This window comes from Podarcis vaucheri (assembly GCF_965113315.1).
Source record: "Podarcis vaucheri genome assembly, chromosome: 10".
Lineage (NCBI taxonomy): Eukaryota > Metazoa > Chordata > Lepidosauria > Squamata > Lacertidae > Podarcis > Podarcis vaucheri.
The window spans coordinates 72918293-72937901 of NC_138748.1; the positions used below are offsets into that span (position 1 = coordinate 72918293).

At 54.3% G+C, this 19609-nt stretch overlaps 1 protein-coding gene across 3 annotated transcripts in view; it reads left to right on the forward strand.

Annotated features, from left to right (window-relative positions):
• GOLGB1 (golgin B1) overlaps nt 1–19609 on the forward strand; it is a 77033-nt gene that overhangs the window by 10802 nt on the left and 46622 nt on the right. For 2 of the 3 annotated variants that reach the window (XM_082238676.1, XM_082238674.1), the window contains exons 6-15: nt 150–272; nt 457–570; nt 2491–2887; nt 4671–4768; nt 4932–5022; nt 7460–7533; nt 9378–9462; nt 9996–10069; nt 10487–15297; nt 17547–19455. In XM_082238676.1, the coding sequence (XP_082094802.1) occupies nt 150–272; nt 457–570; nt 2491–2887; nt 4671–4768; nt 4932–5022; nt 7460–7533; nt 9378–9462; nt 9996–10069; nt 10487–15297; nt 17547–19455 (7776 nt within the window). The remainder of the gene's footprint in view (nt 1–149; nt 273–456; nt 571–2490; nt 2888–4670; nt 4769–4931; nt 5023–7459; nt 7534–9377; nt 9463–9995; nt 10070–10486; nt 15298–17546; nt 19456–19609) is intronic. The other variant, XM_082238675.1, reaches the window with a different exon arrangement.

The following is a 19609-nucleotide window of genomic DNA, read 5'->3' on the forward strand; positions in this document are numbered from 1 at the left end:
TTTCTGGGTTAGCGGAGTCTGTAACCTGAAGCGTTTGTAACCCGAGGTACCACTGTATGAGTTTCTTTGCTCCTTGAAAAACCTTTTTGACTCCCAAGGCACAGGGCATTCCTGCTAGCAGCTTTTTAACTGGTGTGTTCTGTTGGCAGCTCAGCGCTCTGCAAGAGGAGGTTCAGAAGAAGGACTCTCTCCTGAAGGAACAGTCCCACCAGCACCAGGCCGAATTGCACCAGCTAGCCGCCCGTTCGGATCTGGAAGCGGAAATGCAGCAGGTGCGTTGGCAGAGGTTTGGGGGTGAGGGGTGAGATACACGCTCCAGTCTGGGCCAGTAAAAGGGGTTGGAGGGCTCAGGCGAGGAGAGCCAGAGACAAAGAAGCCCGCAAGTGAAAGGTCCGTGCTGCGATCTCTGGATTTGTGCCTCTGAGCCTGGCAAAACTGGTGTTCTCTCTGTCTCAGAACCTTCGGCTGTTGCAACGGAAGCTGGAGGAGCAGGAGGCAGCCTTGCTGGGGCGGACGCAGGTGGTGGAATTGTTGCAGCAGGAGCTGAACGTTACCGAAGAGCAGAAACAGGTACTTGCATTCAGGACGATAAGAGCAGGAAGGGCTCAGAGGCTTCCACTCCCTCTGCTGCAAAGCGGGACTGTCGACCCATCAACCCTCTCCATCCTTTGCCCGTTGGCGGATGGTACCACTAAACCTGGAGCCCAGTGTGTGACAAGCTGTGATGCAGCACATTCTGGCCCAGGGGTCAGCAAACTTTTTCAGCCGTGGGCCGTAAAATGTCACACATTAAAAACTTCCCTAAACAGGGCTGCCTTCAGATGTCTTCTAAATGTCAGGTAGTTGTTTATCTCTTTGACATCTGGTGGGAGGGCGTTCCACAGGGAGGGTGCCACTACTGAGAAGGCCCTCTGCCTGGTTGCCTGCAGCTTTGGTTCTCGCAATGAGGGAACCACCAGAACGCCCTCGAAGCTGGACCTCAGCGTCCAGGCAGAACGGTGGGGGTGGAGACACTCCTTCAGGTATACTGGGCCGAGATAATAAAATAACTCAGAGATGTATTTTAAATAAAAGCACACATTCTACTCATGTTAAAACACCAGGCAGGCCCCACAAATAACCCAGAGATTCATTTTAAATAAAAGGGCACGTTCTACTCATGTAAAAACACCCTGATTCCCGGACCATCTGTGGACCGGATTGAGAACGCGATTGGGCTGGATTCGCCCCCCCCCCGGGCTTAGTTTGTCTGCCCATGTTCTAGCCAATTGCCCACAGAGCAAATACCATATTTTTCTGTGTATAACATCCCTATTTTTTGGGGAGGGGATTGAGCAGAGTTGTTGAGCGTTTTTTTTGGGGGGGGGCACCACCGCAACTCGATCTGCGACCACATCCATTGATCGTTTGAACGCACGCCGCCAACAGCCCGCATGCACACTAAACGCAACCACAGCTGATTGCACGCACACCTCGCCACTACCGTAAATAGACTGCACAATTGCCGCAGCCACAGCCAATCGTGAGCAGGCCTTGCCACAGCAACCAGTCACACGCCCAATCGGCACTACCAATCTCCTCCTGGCTGCTGCCACCAATCGCACGTCCTTCCTCTGCTATCCGTGTATAAGATGACCCACAGTTTTTGCCTGTTATTTCTAAGGAAAACATTGTCTTATACATGGAAAAATACGGTAGTCCCAGCAGACCAGCATTTCAGGGAAGTCACATACATCAGCTTAAAGAAGGAGACTTCCTCCCTACAAGACTCCAGAGGGAGAATTCTTTATAGACTGTTGACAATGTCTCTGTGACATTCAATTCTGCAGTACAATACAATCACATCTTTCTACAGTGGTATCTCGTTTCTCGAACGTCTCCTTTGACCAATGTTTTGGAACCCGAATGCCGAAAACATGGTAGTAAATGCTTCCCTTTTTGAACGGCTTCTGCTGCGTGTTTTTCAATTTTCTCAGTTTAATTCGCCGGCTGCCCTTTGTGCCTCGGTTTTCGAATGTTTTGGAAGTTGAACGGTCTTCTGAAACAGATAACGTTCAAGAACTGAGGTACTGCCGTATTATTATTAAATTTGTATGCCACCCTCCGTCCGTAGGTCTCAGGGCAGTTCATAGCATAAAAATACAAGATGAAACACAAAATGCACAACAACAAATCCACAAACCAATAACTCCCCTTCCACAAACACATTGGAAAGGATATAGGATGTCAAACAGCCAAAGGTCTGATTAAAGAGGAACTTCTTTGCCTGGAGCCTAAAGGTGCATAATGAAGGCAACAGGTGAACATCCTAGGGGAGAGCATTCCACAAATGGGGGGGCCACTGCAGAAAAGGCCCTGTACTTGTGTTGCCACCCTCCGGACCTCTTGAGGGGGAGGCACATGGAAAAGGTCTTCCCAGGGTTCTGTGCATACACAAAAATCGCTTTGCACCCCTGAAAGGCATGTGTGTTCTCCTCTTTACTTCCCAAGGTCCTTTCAGAGAGACTCCAGAAGGTGGAGGAGGAGCTGGATTCCCTGCACAGCCCCTCTGCTTCCGAGAGGCAGGAGTCCCAGAGCCCGGTGGAGAGGCTGGAACTGGAACTGGCAGAGCAGAAGCTGGCCTCCCACCGCTCACAGGAGGAGGTGCAGCGGCTCTCTCAGGAGCTCGCCCGAACGAGAGCAGACTGCGAGCGCCAGAGCCGAGATGCGGAGGAGAGACACGCGCGGGAAATGGCAGAGAAGAGCCAAGAGATTGCTGCGCTCCAAAGAGCAGAGCAGGATATGCGCTCCAGCTATGAGGCTCTGCAGTCGGAGAACGCTCACCTGCGGCAGAACGCAGAGCGGCCTCCGGAGCACTTCTCTGAGGATGGCTCTTTGGCGCAGCAAGGTCAGGAAGCAGGCCTTCGTCTGCAGAGATCTCGGGGGTTAATGGAAATAGGCCTGAATTCTTGAAAGGACAAATTCTGGAATCTTGGGAGGCGGGAGCAGTTTTTCAAGGTTTGCATCTGTTCACTGTGTTGGAATGATCGGTCCTAGATACAGTGGTACCTCTGATTGCGAACGGGATCTGTTCCGGAGACCCATTTGCAACACGAAAGGAACACAGCCCACAGTGGCGCGTCTGCGCATGCTCGGGTTGTGATTCGCCGCTTCTGTGCATGCACGTGATGTCATTTTGTGCGTCTGCGCAAGCAGCGAAACCTGGAAGTAACCCTTTCCGGTACTACTGGGTCGCCGCGGGACGTAACCTGAAAGAATGTAAAATGAAGCGGACGTAACATGAGATTTGACTGTATTTGTTCTTCTGTGTTGTTTTTTTAAAAAATTACATTTATAAACCACCTTTTCCTCTAAGGCTCAAGGTGGTGTACGTGGTGCTAGGACCGTCCTACTCTCGTGTAGGACCCTGGCAGAGACACATGCCCGACTGGCATGTTCTCTCCCTCCTGGTCGATCGTTCGGGAGCTTCAAAAGCTTTCTTCAGCCCGAATATCACAGCGACTGATACCAAGAGGCATCAGCATACTTACGATCCTGCAGAGTATTTGCAGTTTGCGTAACAGAACTCGGTAGCACAGCATTTTGGCTAATCTACGTTTATTTACATATAATACACTCCTAGCATTCTGACTTAGCTCCTTCCTCTTTCTCATCAGACAGCAAAAAGACAAAGGACAATAGTCCCATTTCACGGAACACAGTACAGTGGTGACCCGCAAGACGAATGCCTCGCAAGACGGAAAACTCGCTAGACGAAAGAGTTTTCCGTTTTGGAGGTGCTTCGCAAAACGAATTTCCTATGGGCTTGCTTCACAAGACGACAATGTCCTGCAAGTTCCTGCTGGTTTTTTCCCCTTCCCCCCCTTTTTCTAAGCCGCTACGCCGCTTATCAGCTGATCCGATCAGCAGATAAGCCGCTAAAAGCCGCTAATAGCGCTAATAGCGCTAATCCGCTAATCCTTCAGTGGGCTTGCTTCGCAAGACGGAAAAAACGCTAGACGAAGAGAATCACAGAACAGATTATTTTCGTCTTGTGAGGCACCACTGTAACATAAACATCCTGTCTCCGTCACTTCCCACTATGTGGAATGAAAACATACACCGTCATGTGATAGACAACAATCTCATGACTGCAAACACGGAGCAAGAATCCTAACACGTGGTTCACCTTCCCCCCTCCATTTTATCCTCACAACAACCCTGTGTGGTGGGCCAGGTTGAGACACGGTGGCTGGCCCAGGGTCGGCAAGCAAATTTCATGGCCGAATGAGGATTTGAACCCTGGTCTCCTGGGACCTTGTCTGACACTAGTTATGCCGTTCGAGGCTTGAGTTTGGCAGCATTTGGGGGGTTTGCTTGGGACGGCGGTGGTGCATTGGCTTGAGGAACAGGTCAGCTTGCAGACCCGCCATCCTGATTGCTGCGCCTTTTGGCAGCCTTTGTCTCCAGGCTGTTAAAAGTGGACCCGAGGGCAGCTCTCAGAATGGAAGCTTGTCCTCCTTTTACAGAGTGAAAGCTGAGTCCTGGTGACAACCACTCACTGACAGAAAAGCAAATTCCGCAAGTGTAAGGTGCAGGATGACGCAGCCCTTTGTTAGCGCTGGGGCAGAAGAGGTGGCGCTGGCTCCAGATGTGGCTGGGAAACTAACCTTCCGCGTTTGTTTCCCCAGGGGAGCTCCCAGAAAGGCCCAAGGAGTCTGACCATTCACAGGCCGAACCCAAAGCACTTGCAGCTCAGGAAGGAAAGCAGCTCTCTACGCCGAGCGAGGTAACTGCTTCCCCGAAGGCCCCAGCGAACCAGGGAGGGGCAGACCAGCCTGTTTCTGGCCCCCGCCAGCTGTGCATGTGTCCCTTCATCACTCCATTCCATCTATTTCCCACATCAATCTGCAAAAGTTAATTTGTGTTCTCTGTGTCCTTCTGCTCTGCAGCTGGCCACTGGAGAGGACGCAGCAGCTTTTGCAAGAAATGCCTGGCAAGATGAGCAGCGCAAGACTCTGGAAGCTCTGCAAGCTGAAAATGGTACCTTTCTCCTCCTTCTTTCGCCACTTTCCACCTTCTAAAACCTGTTTGTGATCTGCTTTCTCCAGCCAGGGCTGTGTGGCTTCCCCCCAGGAATCCCGTATAAATAGATTAAGATGAAGAGCAACTGCTAATGGTTCCAGGGAAAGGGAGAAGAGCTATGGGTTCAATGGGCTGGAGGGCAATGATACTGACAAATATACCACCCTTAATCCAAAGACCCCAGTGCGGTGTACAACGTTAAGAACATACCTTACACAGCATAATAGTAAAAACATAGTACAGAGTATAACAATACACAGCATCATAATAAAATCATCGTAGAATCATAGAATCATAGAGTTGGAAGAGACCACAAGGGCCATCGAGTCCAACCCCCTGCCAAGCAGGAAACACCATCAGAGCACTCCTGACATATGGTTGTCAAGCCTCGAGGGCAACCAAAATGGTCAAAGGTCTGGAAACGATGTCTTATGAGGAACGGCTAAGGGAGCTGGGCATGTTTAGCCTGGAGAAGAGGAGGTTAAGGGGTGATATGACAGCCATGTTCGAATATATAAAAGGATGTCACATAGAGGAGGGAGAAAGGTTGTTTTCTGCTGCTCCAGAGAAGCGGACACGGAGCAATGGATCCAAACTACAAGAAAGAAGATTCCACCTAAACATTAGGAAGAACTTCCTGACAGTAAGAGCTGTTCGACAGTGGAATTTGCTGCCAAGGAGTGTGGTAACAGCTTCCTCCACCTTTAATAGGCAAGAGGTTATTTAAGGTCTGGGCAAAGAGGAATGTTTTTGCCTGGCACCTAAAGACATGCAGTGATGGTGCCGGGGAGAGCATTTCACAACTGGGCAACCGCCACAGAAAAAGGCCCCGTTTTCATTTAACCCTCTCTTGGGAAGGGGGGAAATAGAGTTGGGCCTCGTATGATAAGACTATGAGTTTTTGTTCAGCTTTCCAGCCCCTCTCCTTTGCAAGGGCCCAGGGTTGTGGGTAGATGGCACCCTTAAAAAGAAACTAACCCCCAACAGTGTATTCAGTGGAACACTCACTGAACCCAGTTAAAATTCCTGCCTGCTGGCTTGTGCCTGGCCAACCAAAAGCCGACCCAGTTCTTGAGCCCTGTGCTCCAACTTGGACTTCGCCTCTTGGATCAGGGCCTTCCAAGGTCTCTATGCACACACACACACCACTTGTGTGTGCTGATCTTGTACAGGGTTTGCACACAGCCGGGATAATTCAGAGTGTTCTTGGCAGAGATCTTGACACAGCCAGACTCCTGAGAGATTACGATAATCATGTTTGTTGCAGCGCCAGTGGGTGTTTGTGCTTGGAGGCGGTGGTACTGATCTATTGTTAAGCTGGATGGGTTTTTAAGATTTCACATGCAGGTGTGTGTGTTTTTTAAGGCAACAGATGAATAGACCCTTAACAACCTTGCAAGGGAGAGGCCCCCTGTTCTCCTGTGATCCGCCTCTTCAAAGCAAGTGGATTCTGCTAGTTGAGAAGCCAAGATGGCAGGCTAAGCATCAGGCAGAGCACGGCAGAGGGAATCAGAGTTCCCATTTCTGCCACCTCCCCCCATGAATTGGGACGCGGGTGGCGCTGTGGGTTAAATCACAGAGCCTAGGACTTGCCGATCAGAAGGTCGGCGGTTCGAATCCCCGCGACAGGGTGAGCTCCCGTTGCTCAGTCCCTGCTCCTTCCAACCTAGCAGTTCAAAAGCACGTCAAAGTGCAAGTAGATAAATAGGTACCACTCTGGCGGGAAGGTAAACGGCGTTTCCGTGCGCTGCTCTGGTTCGCCAGAAGCGGCTTAGTCATGCTGGCCACATGACCTGGAAGCTGTGCGCCGGCTCCCTCGGCCAGTAAAGCGAGATGAGCGCCGCAACCCCAGAGTCGGCCACGACTGGACCTAACGGTCAGGGGTCCCTTTACCCTTTACCTTTCGGAAGCTGAAGATTTGGGGCAGATAAAAGGAAGCCCTTCGTCATAGTTAAACTATGGAACTTGTTCCAGAGGTGAAAGGGGATGGCCTCAACCTGGATGGCGTTAAATGCAATGCAGACAAATTCATGAAGGCAATTATGCTAACAACCCCGAGTCCCCTGTAGGGAAAATTGCGCCATTTCCCTGAAATGCTCCCCTCCCAGCCTTCCCGTCCTCATCCTTTGCAGAGAGCCTCAATCCTGTTGAGCTTTTACTTTCCCTTGAGAAAGCATCGCTCTTGAGAAGCGTGTCCCTGTGCCATCACCTCTTCCAGGACACCCTGTAACCCTCCTTTCTCCAGAGAGGATATGAGCTCATGGCCTGGCCTGGCCTGGCCTGACACCACTCCATTTACAGCTCTGACCCCAAACTCCGGTCTCCTTCCAGATCCCGCTTCCTCCTTGTCTTCTTCTTCTGATTAACACCTCTCCTCCCTCGTCTTCCTTTTCAGAGACCCTTCGCTCCGAAGTTGCCATGCTGGAAAAGAGGCTCGAATTCCCTGTGGTTTCGGCAGAGTCAAACCAGGTAACCTCCGAGCAAAAGTAGAATGGACGAAGAAGCCCTTCCAGTAGGCTAAGCACTTTGCCTGAGAACGGCTCCTGCTAAGCTGCCCTCTTGGCTGCAGCCAGCAATCCTCTTTGCTGGGTTATTATTAGGAGGCTTAACATGGGACACAGAGAGAGAGAACGCTTAGGAATTTCACCTGGAGTTTTGCCCACCCTCTTAACTGGGCTTTCAGAGCACTGCCGTTGCTTCCTCAGAGGTGACCCTTCTCCCCTTGTGTTTCCCCTACATTTTGCATGTGCAGAGTATCTTTCATGCTCTCAGCTTTTTCTCTTGGCAAGCCGCTGCAGTTCCCTGGCCCCTCTGCAGCCAGACGGTTCTTTGGGAGAGTCAAAATGCACAGCTGCCTCTTAATTTCCACTGGCAAAGAACAGCTCTCCTTTTCACCTGTCCTGAATGAGAAACTCCTGCTGTATTTGCATTTTTCTTGTAGCTCAGACATCATTCATGTATGTGTGTGTTTGTATATGTGTATATACACACACATACACCCTAAAATTTGGGGGCGTCTTATACTCTGGGCCATCTCCCCCCATTTTCTTAAATCTGAGTCCCCAAAAATAGAGGGCGTCTTATACATGGGGGCGTCTTATAGATGGAAAAATACGGTACATGTATCATTGGCATCTGAAGGAACGCTAATCAAAATGACATCTTGGGTGTCTTTTTAGGAGCAAGTATCAGACCAGTAGATTAAAGTGAACCATATATTGTTTCATAAAATTTATATTCCGCTTGATTGTTGGAAAAAACTCAAAGTGGTTTCCAAACAGACAGTAGCCTCAAATCCATGAAAGGAGTTCTGTAGAAATGACTGAGAGAGTCACAAAGATGTCTGAAAGTTACGCCAAGTGCGGCTTGCTGTGCTGCAGTTGGCTCCCCTGAACCCTGAATTCTGGCATCACAAACTTGCCATTGCTGTCAGAGGAAGCCCAATTCATGAGGGTTACTTGCCTTGTGGAGGGGTCTGCTGAGGTTTCCCCCCAGCCTGGAGGGAAAATCAGTAGCGCTCTGCCCTTGGGATTTAATTCCATTCATCTTTCCCTTCCTTCAAAGGCTCCAGGCTCAGCAGAGCAAAATATCTTCCTATCTGCAGGCAGGGGAGCCATGAGATTTGGTCAGTGATGAGTCACAACAGTCAGGAAGGGCAGTACAAAAGCTTCTTGCAAGGAGCTTTGAGGGTGTGGCAAATGGTTGCTGCAGGAGGGGAACGAATCCACTAGGAAAAACAAAGCTGTGTTAAAAAGAGAACACCAAGCTGAGGTTATGAGAATTCTTCATATACAGTCAGCTTGTCCCCTTGATGTGGGTTTTCTGCAAAGGAGACAGTTTCTGTCTAGTGCTGCAGCCAGTCCGGTGGTTGGTAAAACTCAAGACCTGTTTGCCTATGGGATCAGCTTACCCCACACATGGCTAGTCATCCGCTTCAATCGGCAGAGCTGGCGCTGTTACAAGTGCGACAAAAAACTCAATATTTTAGTAAGGCAGCCCCTACACTTTGGAACTCACTGCCGATTGATAGCCAGTAGCGCCGTCACCAAACTCTTTTTGGTGACTGCTAAAAGCATTGTTGTTTAGACAAGCCTGTTCAGATCTTTAGAAAGTAGATATGAATTTTAATCTGCTTTTTGTCCATGGTTACTTTGAAAGTTTAAATTTATTGATCTTAATTTATTATTTCATTCTTTTTGTATAAGCTGCTTTGAGGTGGTTGGTAGTTGTTTTTTTACAATCAAGCAGTATACAAATTTTATAAAACAAATAATAATAAAATGCTTCCCTTTTTCTCTTCCCTTTTCTCCCAGAAGGTCAGCTGTGCTGAAACAGGCGTTGAAATGCAATCTTTGGGGCTGCCGTCTGGAGTTGATGACCCTTCCCCTGGGCCTGGCAGTAAGCATCTCAAAGCTGTGCGGTGCAGGCATTGAGGGGGGAGGCACTTAGGGGACGGGTGGAGGGGCTTCAGGTGGCCTGCTTTCGCCTTTCCACATGTGGGGAGCCACCACAGAAAAGGCCTCGGGACCAGTGGTGTAGCGTGGGGCGTGCAGGGGGGGCCGGCCGCACCAGGCGCAACATCGGGGGGGGGGCGCTCTCGCACTTGCAGCTCTCTGCCCCTACTAAAATCCACGGGTTAGGGGGCACAAATTACTTGCCTTGCCCCGGGTGCTGACAACCCACGCTACACCACTGCTCGGGACCTCTCATGGAGGGAGCACACGCAGAAGGGCATCAGAGGATGATGGCAGGGACTGAGTTAGTTCATATGGAGAGAGGGGATCCTTGACGTATTGCGGTCCTGAGCCGTTTAAAGCTTTGTAGGTCATAACTGTCACCTTGAAAAATTAATATCAATAATTTAAAACTTTCAAATAGTTAAAAGTGCTGGCTTTTTCTGCAGCTGACTCTCTCCTGTGTTCTTTGGCTAGGTGTGCCTGACGGTCTGGGAAGCAACAGCATTGAAGGCCTCTGCTCACCAGATGATCCTGTTGCCTTAGCTCAGGTAGGACCCCCCCCCCCTTTGCCCCGCTTCCATCTCCTGGATTTGGTTTCTTGAATTATCTCTGTTTTTTTTTTTAACAAAAGCCCTGCAATACTTTTCCTCTTCCCTCCCTGTCCCTTTCCCCTTGTGTGTCGTGTTTGGCTAGTAAACCTGCAGGAAGGGACTGTCTTGATTGTATGTAAGCCACCGTGGAAGCATTTCAGCCAATGAGCAGGCTACAAATGCTCAAAATAATAATAATAATAATAATGATAATAATAATAATAAAAAAATAAAAATAAAATAGGCCCCCTGTCATCCCCGTGGTACAGTCATGGGGGGAGGTGGCAGAGATGGGAGCTCTGATTCCCTCTGCCGTGCTCATTCCTCAAACTTTGCCTTGCTGGAGAACTAAACTCCCCCTTTTCCTCATTTCAGCCCAGCCCAGAGGCCACGGACAACACACCCCCTGGTGTCCTGGATTACCTTTCTGCGAAGAAACACAAAGATCTGTCCGTCTTGATGCTGGAGATGCAAGAGGCGCAGGAAGAGATCGCGTTCCTGAAGAGGCAGCTTCAGGACCCTGCAGGAGTTGAGCCTCCGCCGCCAGGGGAGTCACAAGCCAGCGGCGGAGAAGAAGACGGGGTGGTCCTCATCCAGAGCGATTCGAGCAGCAGCTCGCTGGTCACCGTAGAAATTCAGGAGGAGTCCTCTCCCCTTCCGGAGACACTCTTGGGGAAAGACGACCTCTCCACGGAGGACAGAGAAGCAGCTCAGGAGCCTTCTCTGGCAACGCAAGAACTGGAAAGGTTGCATCTCGAAATTGACGGGCTGCGGGAAGCAGAGGAGCTCCACAAGGGGGTCTTGGAAGAGAGGGACACAGAAATCAGGCTGCTGCAGCAACTGGCAGAGGGTTCCTCTGGGGCCGTGGACACTCTCCGTGCCGAGAGGGATCAGCTCCTGTCCCAGCAGAAGGAGCTGGAGGAGCAGGTGAGGCGGCTGGAAGGGGACCTGGCCGACTCGGAGAAGCGGCGGCTCTCCAACCATGAGAGCGGGGCGTCCCAGCTGGCCCTGCTGCAGGAGCAGCTCCAGAGCTTGCAGAACGAGGCCAAGTCCAAGGAGGTGAAGATTGCCGCTCTGCAGAAAGACCTGGACGAGACGCAGCGCCGCCTGGCGGAGCAGGACCTGCAGGGGAGGAGCCTGAGAGGCTGTCTGGAGGAGGGGGAGCAGGAAAGGCAGGCGCTGTCAGGACGGCTGCAGGAGGCCTCCGCCCAGGCCGAGGAGCTCTCCCAGAGCCTCGCGTTGAAGGAGTCGGAAGCCGCCCGGCTGCAGGGGCTCCTCTTGGAGAGCGCTGCCGAGGTGGAGAGGCTCCGGCTGGATGTGGCGGAGCGGGAGCAGCGGATGGCGGAAGTCAGCATGGGCATGTCGAGCCGGATGGTGCAGCTGAACGAGGAGAAGTTCTTGATGGGGAAGGAGTTGGCGAGCCTGACGGAACAGCTGAGTCTGGTGGCAGAAAGGAAGGAGACGAGAGAGCAGGGCGTGGGGACGGAGGAGGAGGAGAAAAAGAAGGTGCCTGAGCAGCTGGAGGAGAGATCTTCGCCCACCAGCGAGGAGGCGGAAGCGTTGCGGAAGGAAAATGAGCTCGTCCGGAAGAAGCTGCAGGCAGCTCTTGTCAGCAGGAAGGAGCTCCTGAGCAAGGTCCACAAACTGGAGAAGGCACTGGAAGCAGGGAGCGGGGAGCCTGCAGGGCCTGGGGCCAGAGTCCCAGAGGCCCATAAGGATGGAGAGGATGAGGAACCCCCTGAGAGCAGCGTAAGCGCAGAAGGCAACGGGCGCCCTGCAAGGCGAGGCAGGGCTGCTTCTCTGGGCCAGCTGGTTCTGGAAAAGGAGGCCGAGCTGCAGCGCATCTTGGGGGAAAAGGAGTCCGCTGTGCTTGCGCTGCAGGCTGTGGTCGGGGAGCTTCGGCAGAGTGTGCAGGAGAAGGACCTCCTCATCGGTGCCCTGCGAGCTGAACTTGAGGGCCGCAGCTCAGCCCCCGAGAAACAGGCACCAGCCAGAGAAAGCATGGAGGTCTCCGCCATTCCTCCTGCTCTTCCTCCGTCAGACAGCACTGCTGAACCCAGCCTGGAAGGAGAGCCGAGGGGTGATCTGGAGGAGAGGATCTGCGCTCTGGAGCAGGAGAGGGAGCAGCTGCAGAGGAAGCTCCAGGAAGCCCTGGCCTCCCGCAAAGACACCATCAAGAAGGCCCAGGAGAAGAACCGCCATCACCGCGAGCAGCTCAAGCAGCAGAAGGAAGACTACGGTCTCCTGCAGGAGCAGTTTGAGCAGCAGAGCCGAGAGAAGGAGAAGCTGCAAGGTCAGCTCCAGGATCTGAGCCAGGCCCTGGAGAAGGCCTCTCTCCCTCCTGAAGATCCGGCCCCTGGAAGCTCCATGGCGGCCGAAGATTTTGCAGCTGTGGAAGCACTCAAGGCAGACCTTGAGAAGCTCAAGGCTGAGAAAGAGGAGCTGGAAGCCCAGGTCAGGCACCTGGAAGGGGAGCTCAGGAGCAAGTCTGAGGCAGCTCTGCAGCTCCAGGAGCAAGTCGGGCAGTTGGTAGCTGAGCTGGAAACAGTGAAGGAAGCCTGCCGCCAGGCCGAAACCCGTGCAGCAAGCCTTGGGCGAGAGCTGGAGGAGAGCCAGGCCGAGGCTGCCAGGCAAGAGGGTCTGAGGCTTCACCAAGCAGCTTTAGAAGAGCAGAAGCAGCTGGCCAGCAAGGAAGAAATTGAACACCTCAATGCTCAGCTAGTGGACAAAAGCGAGTCTTTGCGTGGCCTGCAGGCGGTGCTGCAGGAGAGAGAGGAGGCCTTCAAGGCCCTGCAAGGACAGCTGGAGGAGGCCCAGAGCAAGGAGCGGTCCCAGCGCCTGGAGGCTGAAGCCCAGCAGAAGTCGGAAGCGGTGGCGGCCGCCGAGGAGCAGTCCAAGAGCCAGCTGCAAAGGAAACTGCAGGCTGCACTCATCTCCAGGAAGGAGGTGCTGAAGGAGAGTAAGGCCGTGAAGGAGGAGCTGGCCGGCACCAAGGCTGCTCTGGAGAAGATGTCCCGCCTCCTCTCAGAGGCAGAGAACCGAGCTTCCAAGCTGGGGAAGGAGAAGGAGGCCCTTGGGGAGAGGCTGGCGGCCCTCGGAGAGGAGCGGGAGAAGCTCATTACGGAAGTGGACAGAGCCCTGGTGGAGAACCAGAATGTCTCCAGCTCCTGCGAGAGCCTGAAGCTGGCCCTGGAGGGCCTGACCCAGGAGAAGGCCCGGCTGGAGGAGGAGGCAGACGCCTTGCGGCGCTCCCAAGCCCAGGAGCTCTCCGAGTGGCAGCGGAAGCACGCGGAGCTGCAGGCGGAATACGAGACCCTCCTGCAGTCGTACGAGAACGTCAGCGACGAGGCGGAGAGGATGCAGCGGGTGGTGGAGGGTGTCCGGCAGGAGAAGCAGGAGCTCTTCCTCAAGCTGAAGGGAGTGGAGGCGGAGAAGAGGGAGGCGGATGCCCGCCTTCAGGGGGCCGAGCAGGAGATGGAGGGGATGCGGGAGAAGATGCGGAAGTTTGCCAAGTCCAAGCAGCAGAAGATCCTGGAGCTGGAGGAGGAGAATGAGCGGTTGAGGGCGGAGATCCATCCTGCGGACGGTTGCCCAGAAGGGGCAGGCGGCGACCTCCGAGAAGAGCTGGAGAGCTCCAGGCAAGACTGCAAATCCCTTTCCAGCCAGCTGGAGGTTCTCAAGGCTGAGAAGGACACCCTGAACCAGCAGATCCAGGACTTGAGGCAGGCGCTGCAAAGCAAAGCACATGTGAAAGAGGAGGAGGTGGTGGTGGCAGCGAAAAGTGAGGAAGTCACTTCCAGCTCCTTGGTGGAGCCCCTAGAGGCTCAGGTAGATTCAGGATCACGTTGGCAGCCTCCAGAAGCCACTCCCACACAGGAAGACGAAATCTGCAAAGCCAGCCCTCCTCGTGACGAAACAAACGGGTCCCTGCAGCAATTCACTGAACAAGTTGCAGACCTGGAGGAGAAGAGGCAGGTGGTGGAGGAGGAGCTGAGCAGGGTCCGGAGGGATGTGGAGACCCTGAGCGAGGAGAAGAAAGTGCTGGAGGGACTGTTGGCTGCCAAAGGCCGGGAAGTGGAAGCTGTGCAGGAGAAGGTCCTGGAGATGGAGCGAGCCGGCCAGCAAACGGAGGAGCAGCTTGCCGGAGCCCTGAGGCTGAAAGAGGCCTTGGAGGCCGAGAAGGACGATCTGGAGGAGAGGCTCATGAACCAGCTGGCGGAGCTGAACGGGAGCATCGGGAACTACCAGCAGGACGTGGCGGACTTGCAGAGCAACAACCAGCAGCTCCTGAGCGAGGTGGAGAGCCTTCGAGGGGCCCTGGACCGCTTGGAGGATGAGAAACGGCATCTCCTGCAGGAGAAGGCAGATGCAGAGAGGAAGAAAGAGCATGTGGAGAAGCTGAAAGGTGCCTGGAAGGGCGACAACGGCCGGGCACAGGTGAAGGAGCTCCAGGAGCTGCTGAGGGCGAAGCAGCAGGAGGTGAAGGAGCTGCAGAAAGGCTGCATTAAAAGCCAGGAGAAAACCAGCAGCTTGGAGAAGACCATCAAGGCTCTGGAGTTCGTCCAGAGTGAGTTCCAGAAGGAGCTGGAAGCCGCCAGGAAGAGCTTGGCCAAGGCCGAAGAGGACACCCAGAAGGCCCAAGCAGAGCTGGCCGCCTGCAGAGTCTCGCTGGATGATACTCAGAGCGAGGCGGCCAGAGTCTTGGCCGAGAGCCTGAAGGCCAGAGAGGAGCTCCAAGCGAGCAAAGCAGAGGTCCAAGCGCAGCTGAGGGCGAAGGAGAAGGCCCTCGAGAGGCGGCTGGAGCGGGAGAAGGACAAGCACTCGAAGGAGGCGAGGAACATGGAGGAGAGGCTGCAGGCCCTGCAGAGGGAGCAGGCCCGCTCGGAGGCGGCAGCGCGGGACCTGCGGGAATCCCTGCGCCAGAAGGACCAGGAGGCCAAGCAGCTGCAAGGCAACCTGAACCACACCTTGGCCCAGCTGGCTGCCTTCACCCGGAGCATGTCCTCCCTGCAGGACGACAGGGACCGCGTGATCGACGAGTCCAGGCAGTGGGAGAAGAAGTTCAGCGAGGCCATCGAGAAGAAGGAGCAGGAAGTGCGCGCCCGGGAGCATGCCTGTGCCACCTTGGAAGAGCAGGTGAAGCAGATGGCAGCCCAGGTGGAGGACCTGCAGAGCCGCATCGCCAGGTAAAGAAGGGTGGCGCTGGGAGGAAGGGGGTGGCTGCCCCCTCCCCAAAAGACTCTGAGTGTACAGGGAAGGGTTGTGGTCCAGTGATTAGAGCTGTTCTTGGACCACAGCTCCCATCGTCCATAGCTAGCAGCACCACTGGTCAGAGATTATGGGAGTTGTAGTCCAACCACAGCTGTTTACATTCATTCCCCCCATGTTGGCTTTATTCTAGGTCAGGAGTAGGCAACCTAAGGCCCAGGGGCCGGATGCGGCCTAATCACCTTCTCAATCCGGCCTGCGGACGGTCTGGGAATCATCGTGTTTTTACATGAGCGGAATGTGTCCTTTTATTTAAAATGCATCTCTGGGTTATTTCTGGGGCATAGGAATTCGTTCATTTCCTCCCAAAATATAGTCCGGCCCCACACAAGGTCTGAGGGACAGTGGACCGGCCCCCTGCTGAAAAAGGTTGCTGACCCCTGCTCTAGTTTCATCCGGAGTTCATAGAACAATAGCTGTAGAATTGGAAAGGACCCACAAGGGTGATCTAATTCCCTGCAACGCAGGAATATCAACTGAAGAATCCCTGACAGCCGACCATCCAGCCTCTTTTTGAAAACCTTCAGGGAAGGAGAGCCCACCGCTTTTTTTGGGGGGGGGGAATGTTTAGCTGGAATCTTCTTTCTTGTCACCTGAATCCATGGGTTCAGGTTCTGCCTTCTGGGGCAGCAGGAAACAAGCTTCCTCAAGCTTCCATTGACAGCCCCTCTCTGTCTTCTCTTCTCCAGCCTAAACACCCCCAACTCCCTCAACCGTTCCTCATAAGGCTCAGTTTCTAGACCCTTCCACCTTCTGCACACCTTCCAGCTTGGCCCCATGGGATTCGTTGGCTAGATTACTTTATGAATCTTCTGTTTTTGATGGGGAGCGAGGACAAAACAACAACAAACCTCTGGTTACGTGAAACATATTCAATAAACACGCAAGATGTAACCGGCTGTCGGTTTGAAAAAATGATATATACTATTTACAGTGGTACCCCGCAAGACGAATGCCTCGCAAGACGGAAAACCCGCAAGACGAAAGGGTTTTCTGTTTTGGAGGCGCTTCGCAAGACGAATTTCCCTATGGGCTTGCTTCGCAAGACGAAAGCCCATAGGGAAATCTCCGGGGACCTCTTTTAAATGCTGGTGGTGGGGAGCAAAGCCTTTCCCCCCCTGCGGCCTTCAGAAGAGGTCCAGGAAGGCTGGCGGGGGCCGAAAGGCTTTGCTCCCCACCGCCAGCATTTTAAAAGAAGAGGTCCAGGACCTCTTCTGAAGGCGGGCGGGGGGCGAAAGTCTTTGCTCCCCCCTGCCTGCCTTCCCGGACGGCTTTTACATCGCCCTGGACAGCGGAGAAGTCCTCCGCTGTCCCGGGCAATTTTAAAATGCTGCCCGCCAGTATTTTAAGATCGCCCCGGACAGTCCTCCGCTGTCCCGGGGTTTTTTAAAATGCTGGGGGTGGGAAGAAAAGCCCTTGTCCCCCCCCCAGCCTTCAGAAGAAGTCGGGGGACAGACTGTCCCCGGACCTGGTCTGAAGGCGGTTTCCCTAGGAACGCATTAATTGATTTTCAATGCATTCCTATGGGAAACCGTGCATCGCAAGACGAAAAACTCGCAAGAAGAAAAAACTTGCGGAACGAATTAATTTCGTCTTGCGAGGCACCACTGTACTGTATTGAATTGTAGATTTCAACAGAAGTAGCTCATAAAGGTCAACGAAAAACATAGAAGACCCAGTGGATCAGTTCATTCTCTAATCAGTTTATGCATAAGGTCCATATATGTGAAAGTGTCTATTCCACCTGTCTGTTCATGGAGTCCAACAATCTACACGAAAGGTTGTTGCAGTTCCACAGAATTCTTTCACAGAGCCTAAGACAAGGATTTCCGGAATATTAGTCTTGTTTCGCCGTCTTGGGCTTCATCAGTAGTACAAACTCTAGGTAATGCAAATAAATACAATATCGTAATCTCACACATTTTTACAGCAAAAATAATATAAAAACCGTCAGCAGCCGTACATACCATATATGATATCACAGGACAGTGGATCTTATAGCATAGTAGCAGCTGCTGTTGTTGAAATCTACAATACAATGAATAGTATATATCATTTTTTCAAACGTACAGCTAGTTACGTCTTGTGTGTTTATTGATTAGGGAGTGAGGACAGGCAGAGGACTTTCCTGCTTTGTGTCTGATCCTGCCCTTCTCTGCTTTCGCAGCCTGGAACGCAGCAAATCGGCGCAGGACTCCAGAGCCCAGAAGGAGCACCAGCGTCTCCTGGAGGAAGCCGAGTCGCTCCAGGAGGAGAAAAGGGGGCTGGTGATGAGGCTGGAGGAAGCCCAGCGGCTGCTCCGAGACTCCCAGGACCAGATCCAGAAACAGGAAGCGCAGCTCCAGAGCCAGAGTGAGAAGCTGGCCGGCCTGCAGGCCTCCTTCACGAAGTGCCTGGAGGAAGTGGACAGGCTGGCGGCCACGGCGAAAAGCCAAGAGGCCGACCTGCGAGAGAGCCGGCTGAGTCGGGAGCAGCTGGAGGCCGACCTGCGGGCATCCAAGGACCTGACGGACAGGCTCCACGCGGAGATGAGCGTCACGGACCAGAAGATCATCAGCCTGGTGGCCGCCAAGGAAGAGGCCGTTTCCTCCGCCGTGTCGGAGCTGCAGCGGCAGCACCAGGAGGAGCTGAAGGAGCTGGAGGCCAGGATCAGCCAGGCGGGAGAGGAGAGGGCAGCCTCGGAGGCCGAGAAGGTGAAAGCCCTGGAGAAGGTGGAGCAGCTGGGCAGGAAACTCCAGAGCACCCAGGAGGAGAGCAAGCGCCACAAGGCCCAGCTGGACTCCTTCACCAAGTCCATGTCCTCCCTGCAGGACGACCGGGAGCGGGTCCTGGGCGACTACCGCCAGCTGGAGCAACGGCACTTGGCGGCCATCCTCGAGAAGGACCAGCTGATCCAAGAGGCGGCGGCCGAGAACAACCGGCTGAAGGGAGAGCTGCGGAGCCTCCACAGCCGCATGGACGACCTGCACGCCGAGAACGCCAAGCTGGACGCCGAACTGGTGCGCTACCGCCAGGACCTGAACCAGCTGCTCTCCATCAAGGACAGCCAGCAGAAGCAGCTGCTGAAGACCCAGCTGGAGCGCATCCGGGCGCTGGAGGAGCAGCTGCGGGAGTCTGAGCGCGCGGCAGAGGCCCTGCGGCTGGAGAAGCGCAGCCTGGGGGAGCAGGCGGAGTTGCTCGCGGCCTCCCTCTCCCGGGCGCAGAGCGAGGTGGCGGCCCTGCGCGAGGACGGGCCCCTGCTGGAGCTGCAGGCGCAGCTTCTGGGCAAAGGGGAGGAAGCGGAGGAGCTGAGCGGGCAGCTCTCGCTCGCCCGGAGGCAGGCGGCGGAGCTGGAGGAGGAGCTGGCCCTGCTCTGGCAGAGCACCAGCCGCAAGATGCAGGAGGCGGAAGCCCAGATGGAGGCGGAGCTGAAGAGCTTGCACCACGACGCCGGGCTGATGCGGAACGAGACGGAGACGGCGGAGGAGCGGGTGGCCGAGCTGGCCAAAGACCTCCTCGAGATGGAGCAGAGCCTCCTGGCTGTCACAGAGGAGAACCAAGACCTGAAGGCCCAAGTCCACTCCTTCGGGAAGGCCATGAGCTCACTCCAGGACAGCTGGGACGAGTGCAACGAAGAGCTCCGCGCCATGGAGAAGAAGTATTCGGCGGACTTGGAAGAGCAGCGCTTGCTGGTTCAGAGCCTCCAGGAGGAGAAGGCTCGGTTCCAGGAGGAGCAGAAGAGCCTCGCGGAGCAGCGAGACGCCTTGGCCTCTGAACTGGCGGCCCTCCGGAAGTCGGTGGAAGAGAAGGGCCTCCTGGCACGACTGGAGAAGCTCGGCCAGCAGCTGAAGGTCAAAGACGCCGAGGTGGTTCGCCTGGCCTCCGAGCTGGAGGGGGCCTCTGGCCAGGTCAAGTCCTTCTCCAAGGCCATGGCTAGCCTGCAGGGCGAGCGAGACCGATTGATGGGCGAGCTGGAGAAGGCCCGCAAAGTGGAGGAGGCCAAGCTGCAGTCGGCGACCGGCGGTTCCGTCAGCCTCGCCGAAGTGCCCAGCCTCAAGAAGGCCTTGTCTGCCCTGCAGGATGACCGGGACAGGCTGGTGAGTCCTTGCTTTTTGCCACATGCTGCTCATTAACCCACCTTTCTCAAGGGTCTTCCTTGAAGCTGGGGATTCTCAGCACATCCTGCTGTCTAGAGTAGAGGTAAAGGGACCCCTGACCATTAGGTCCAGTCGTGGCCGACTCTGGGGTTGC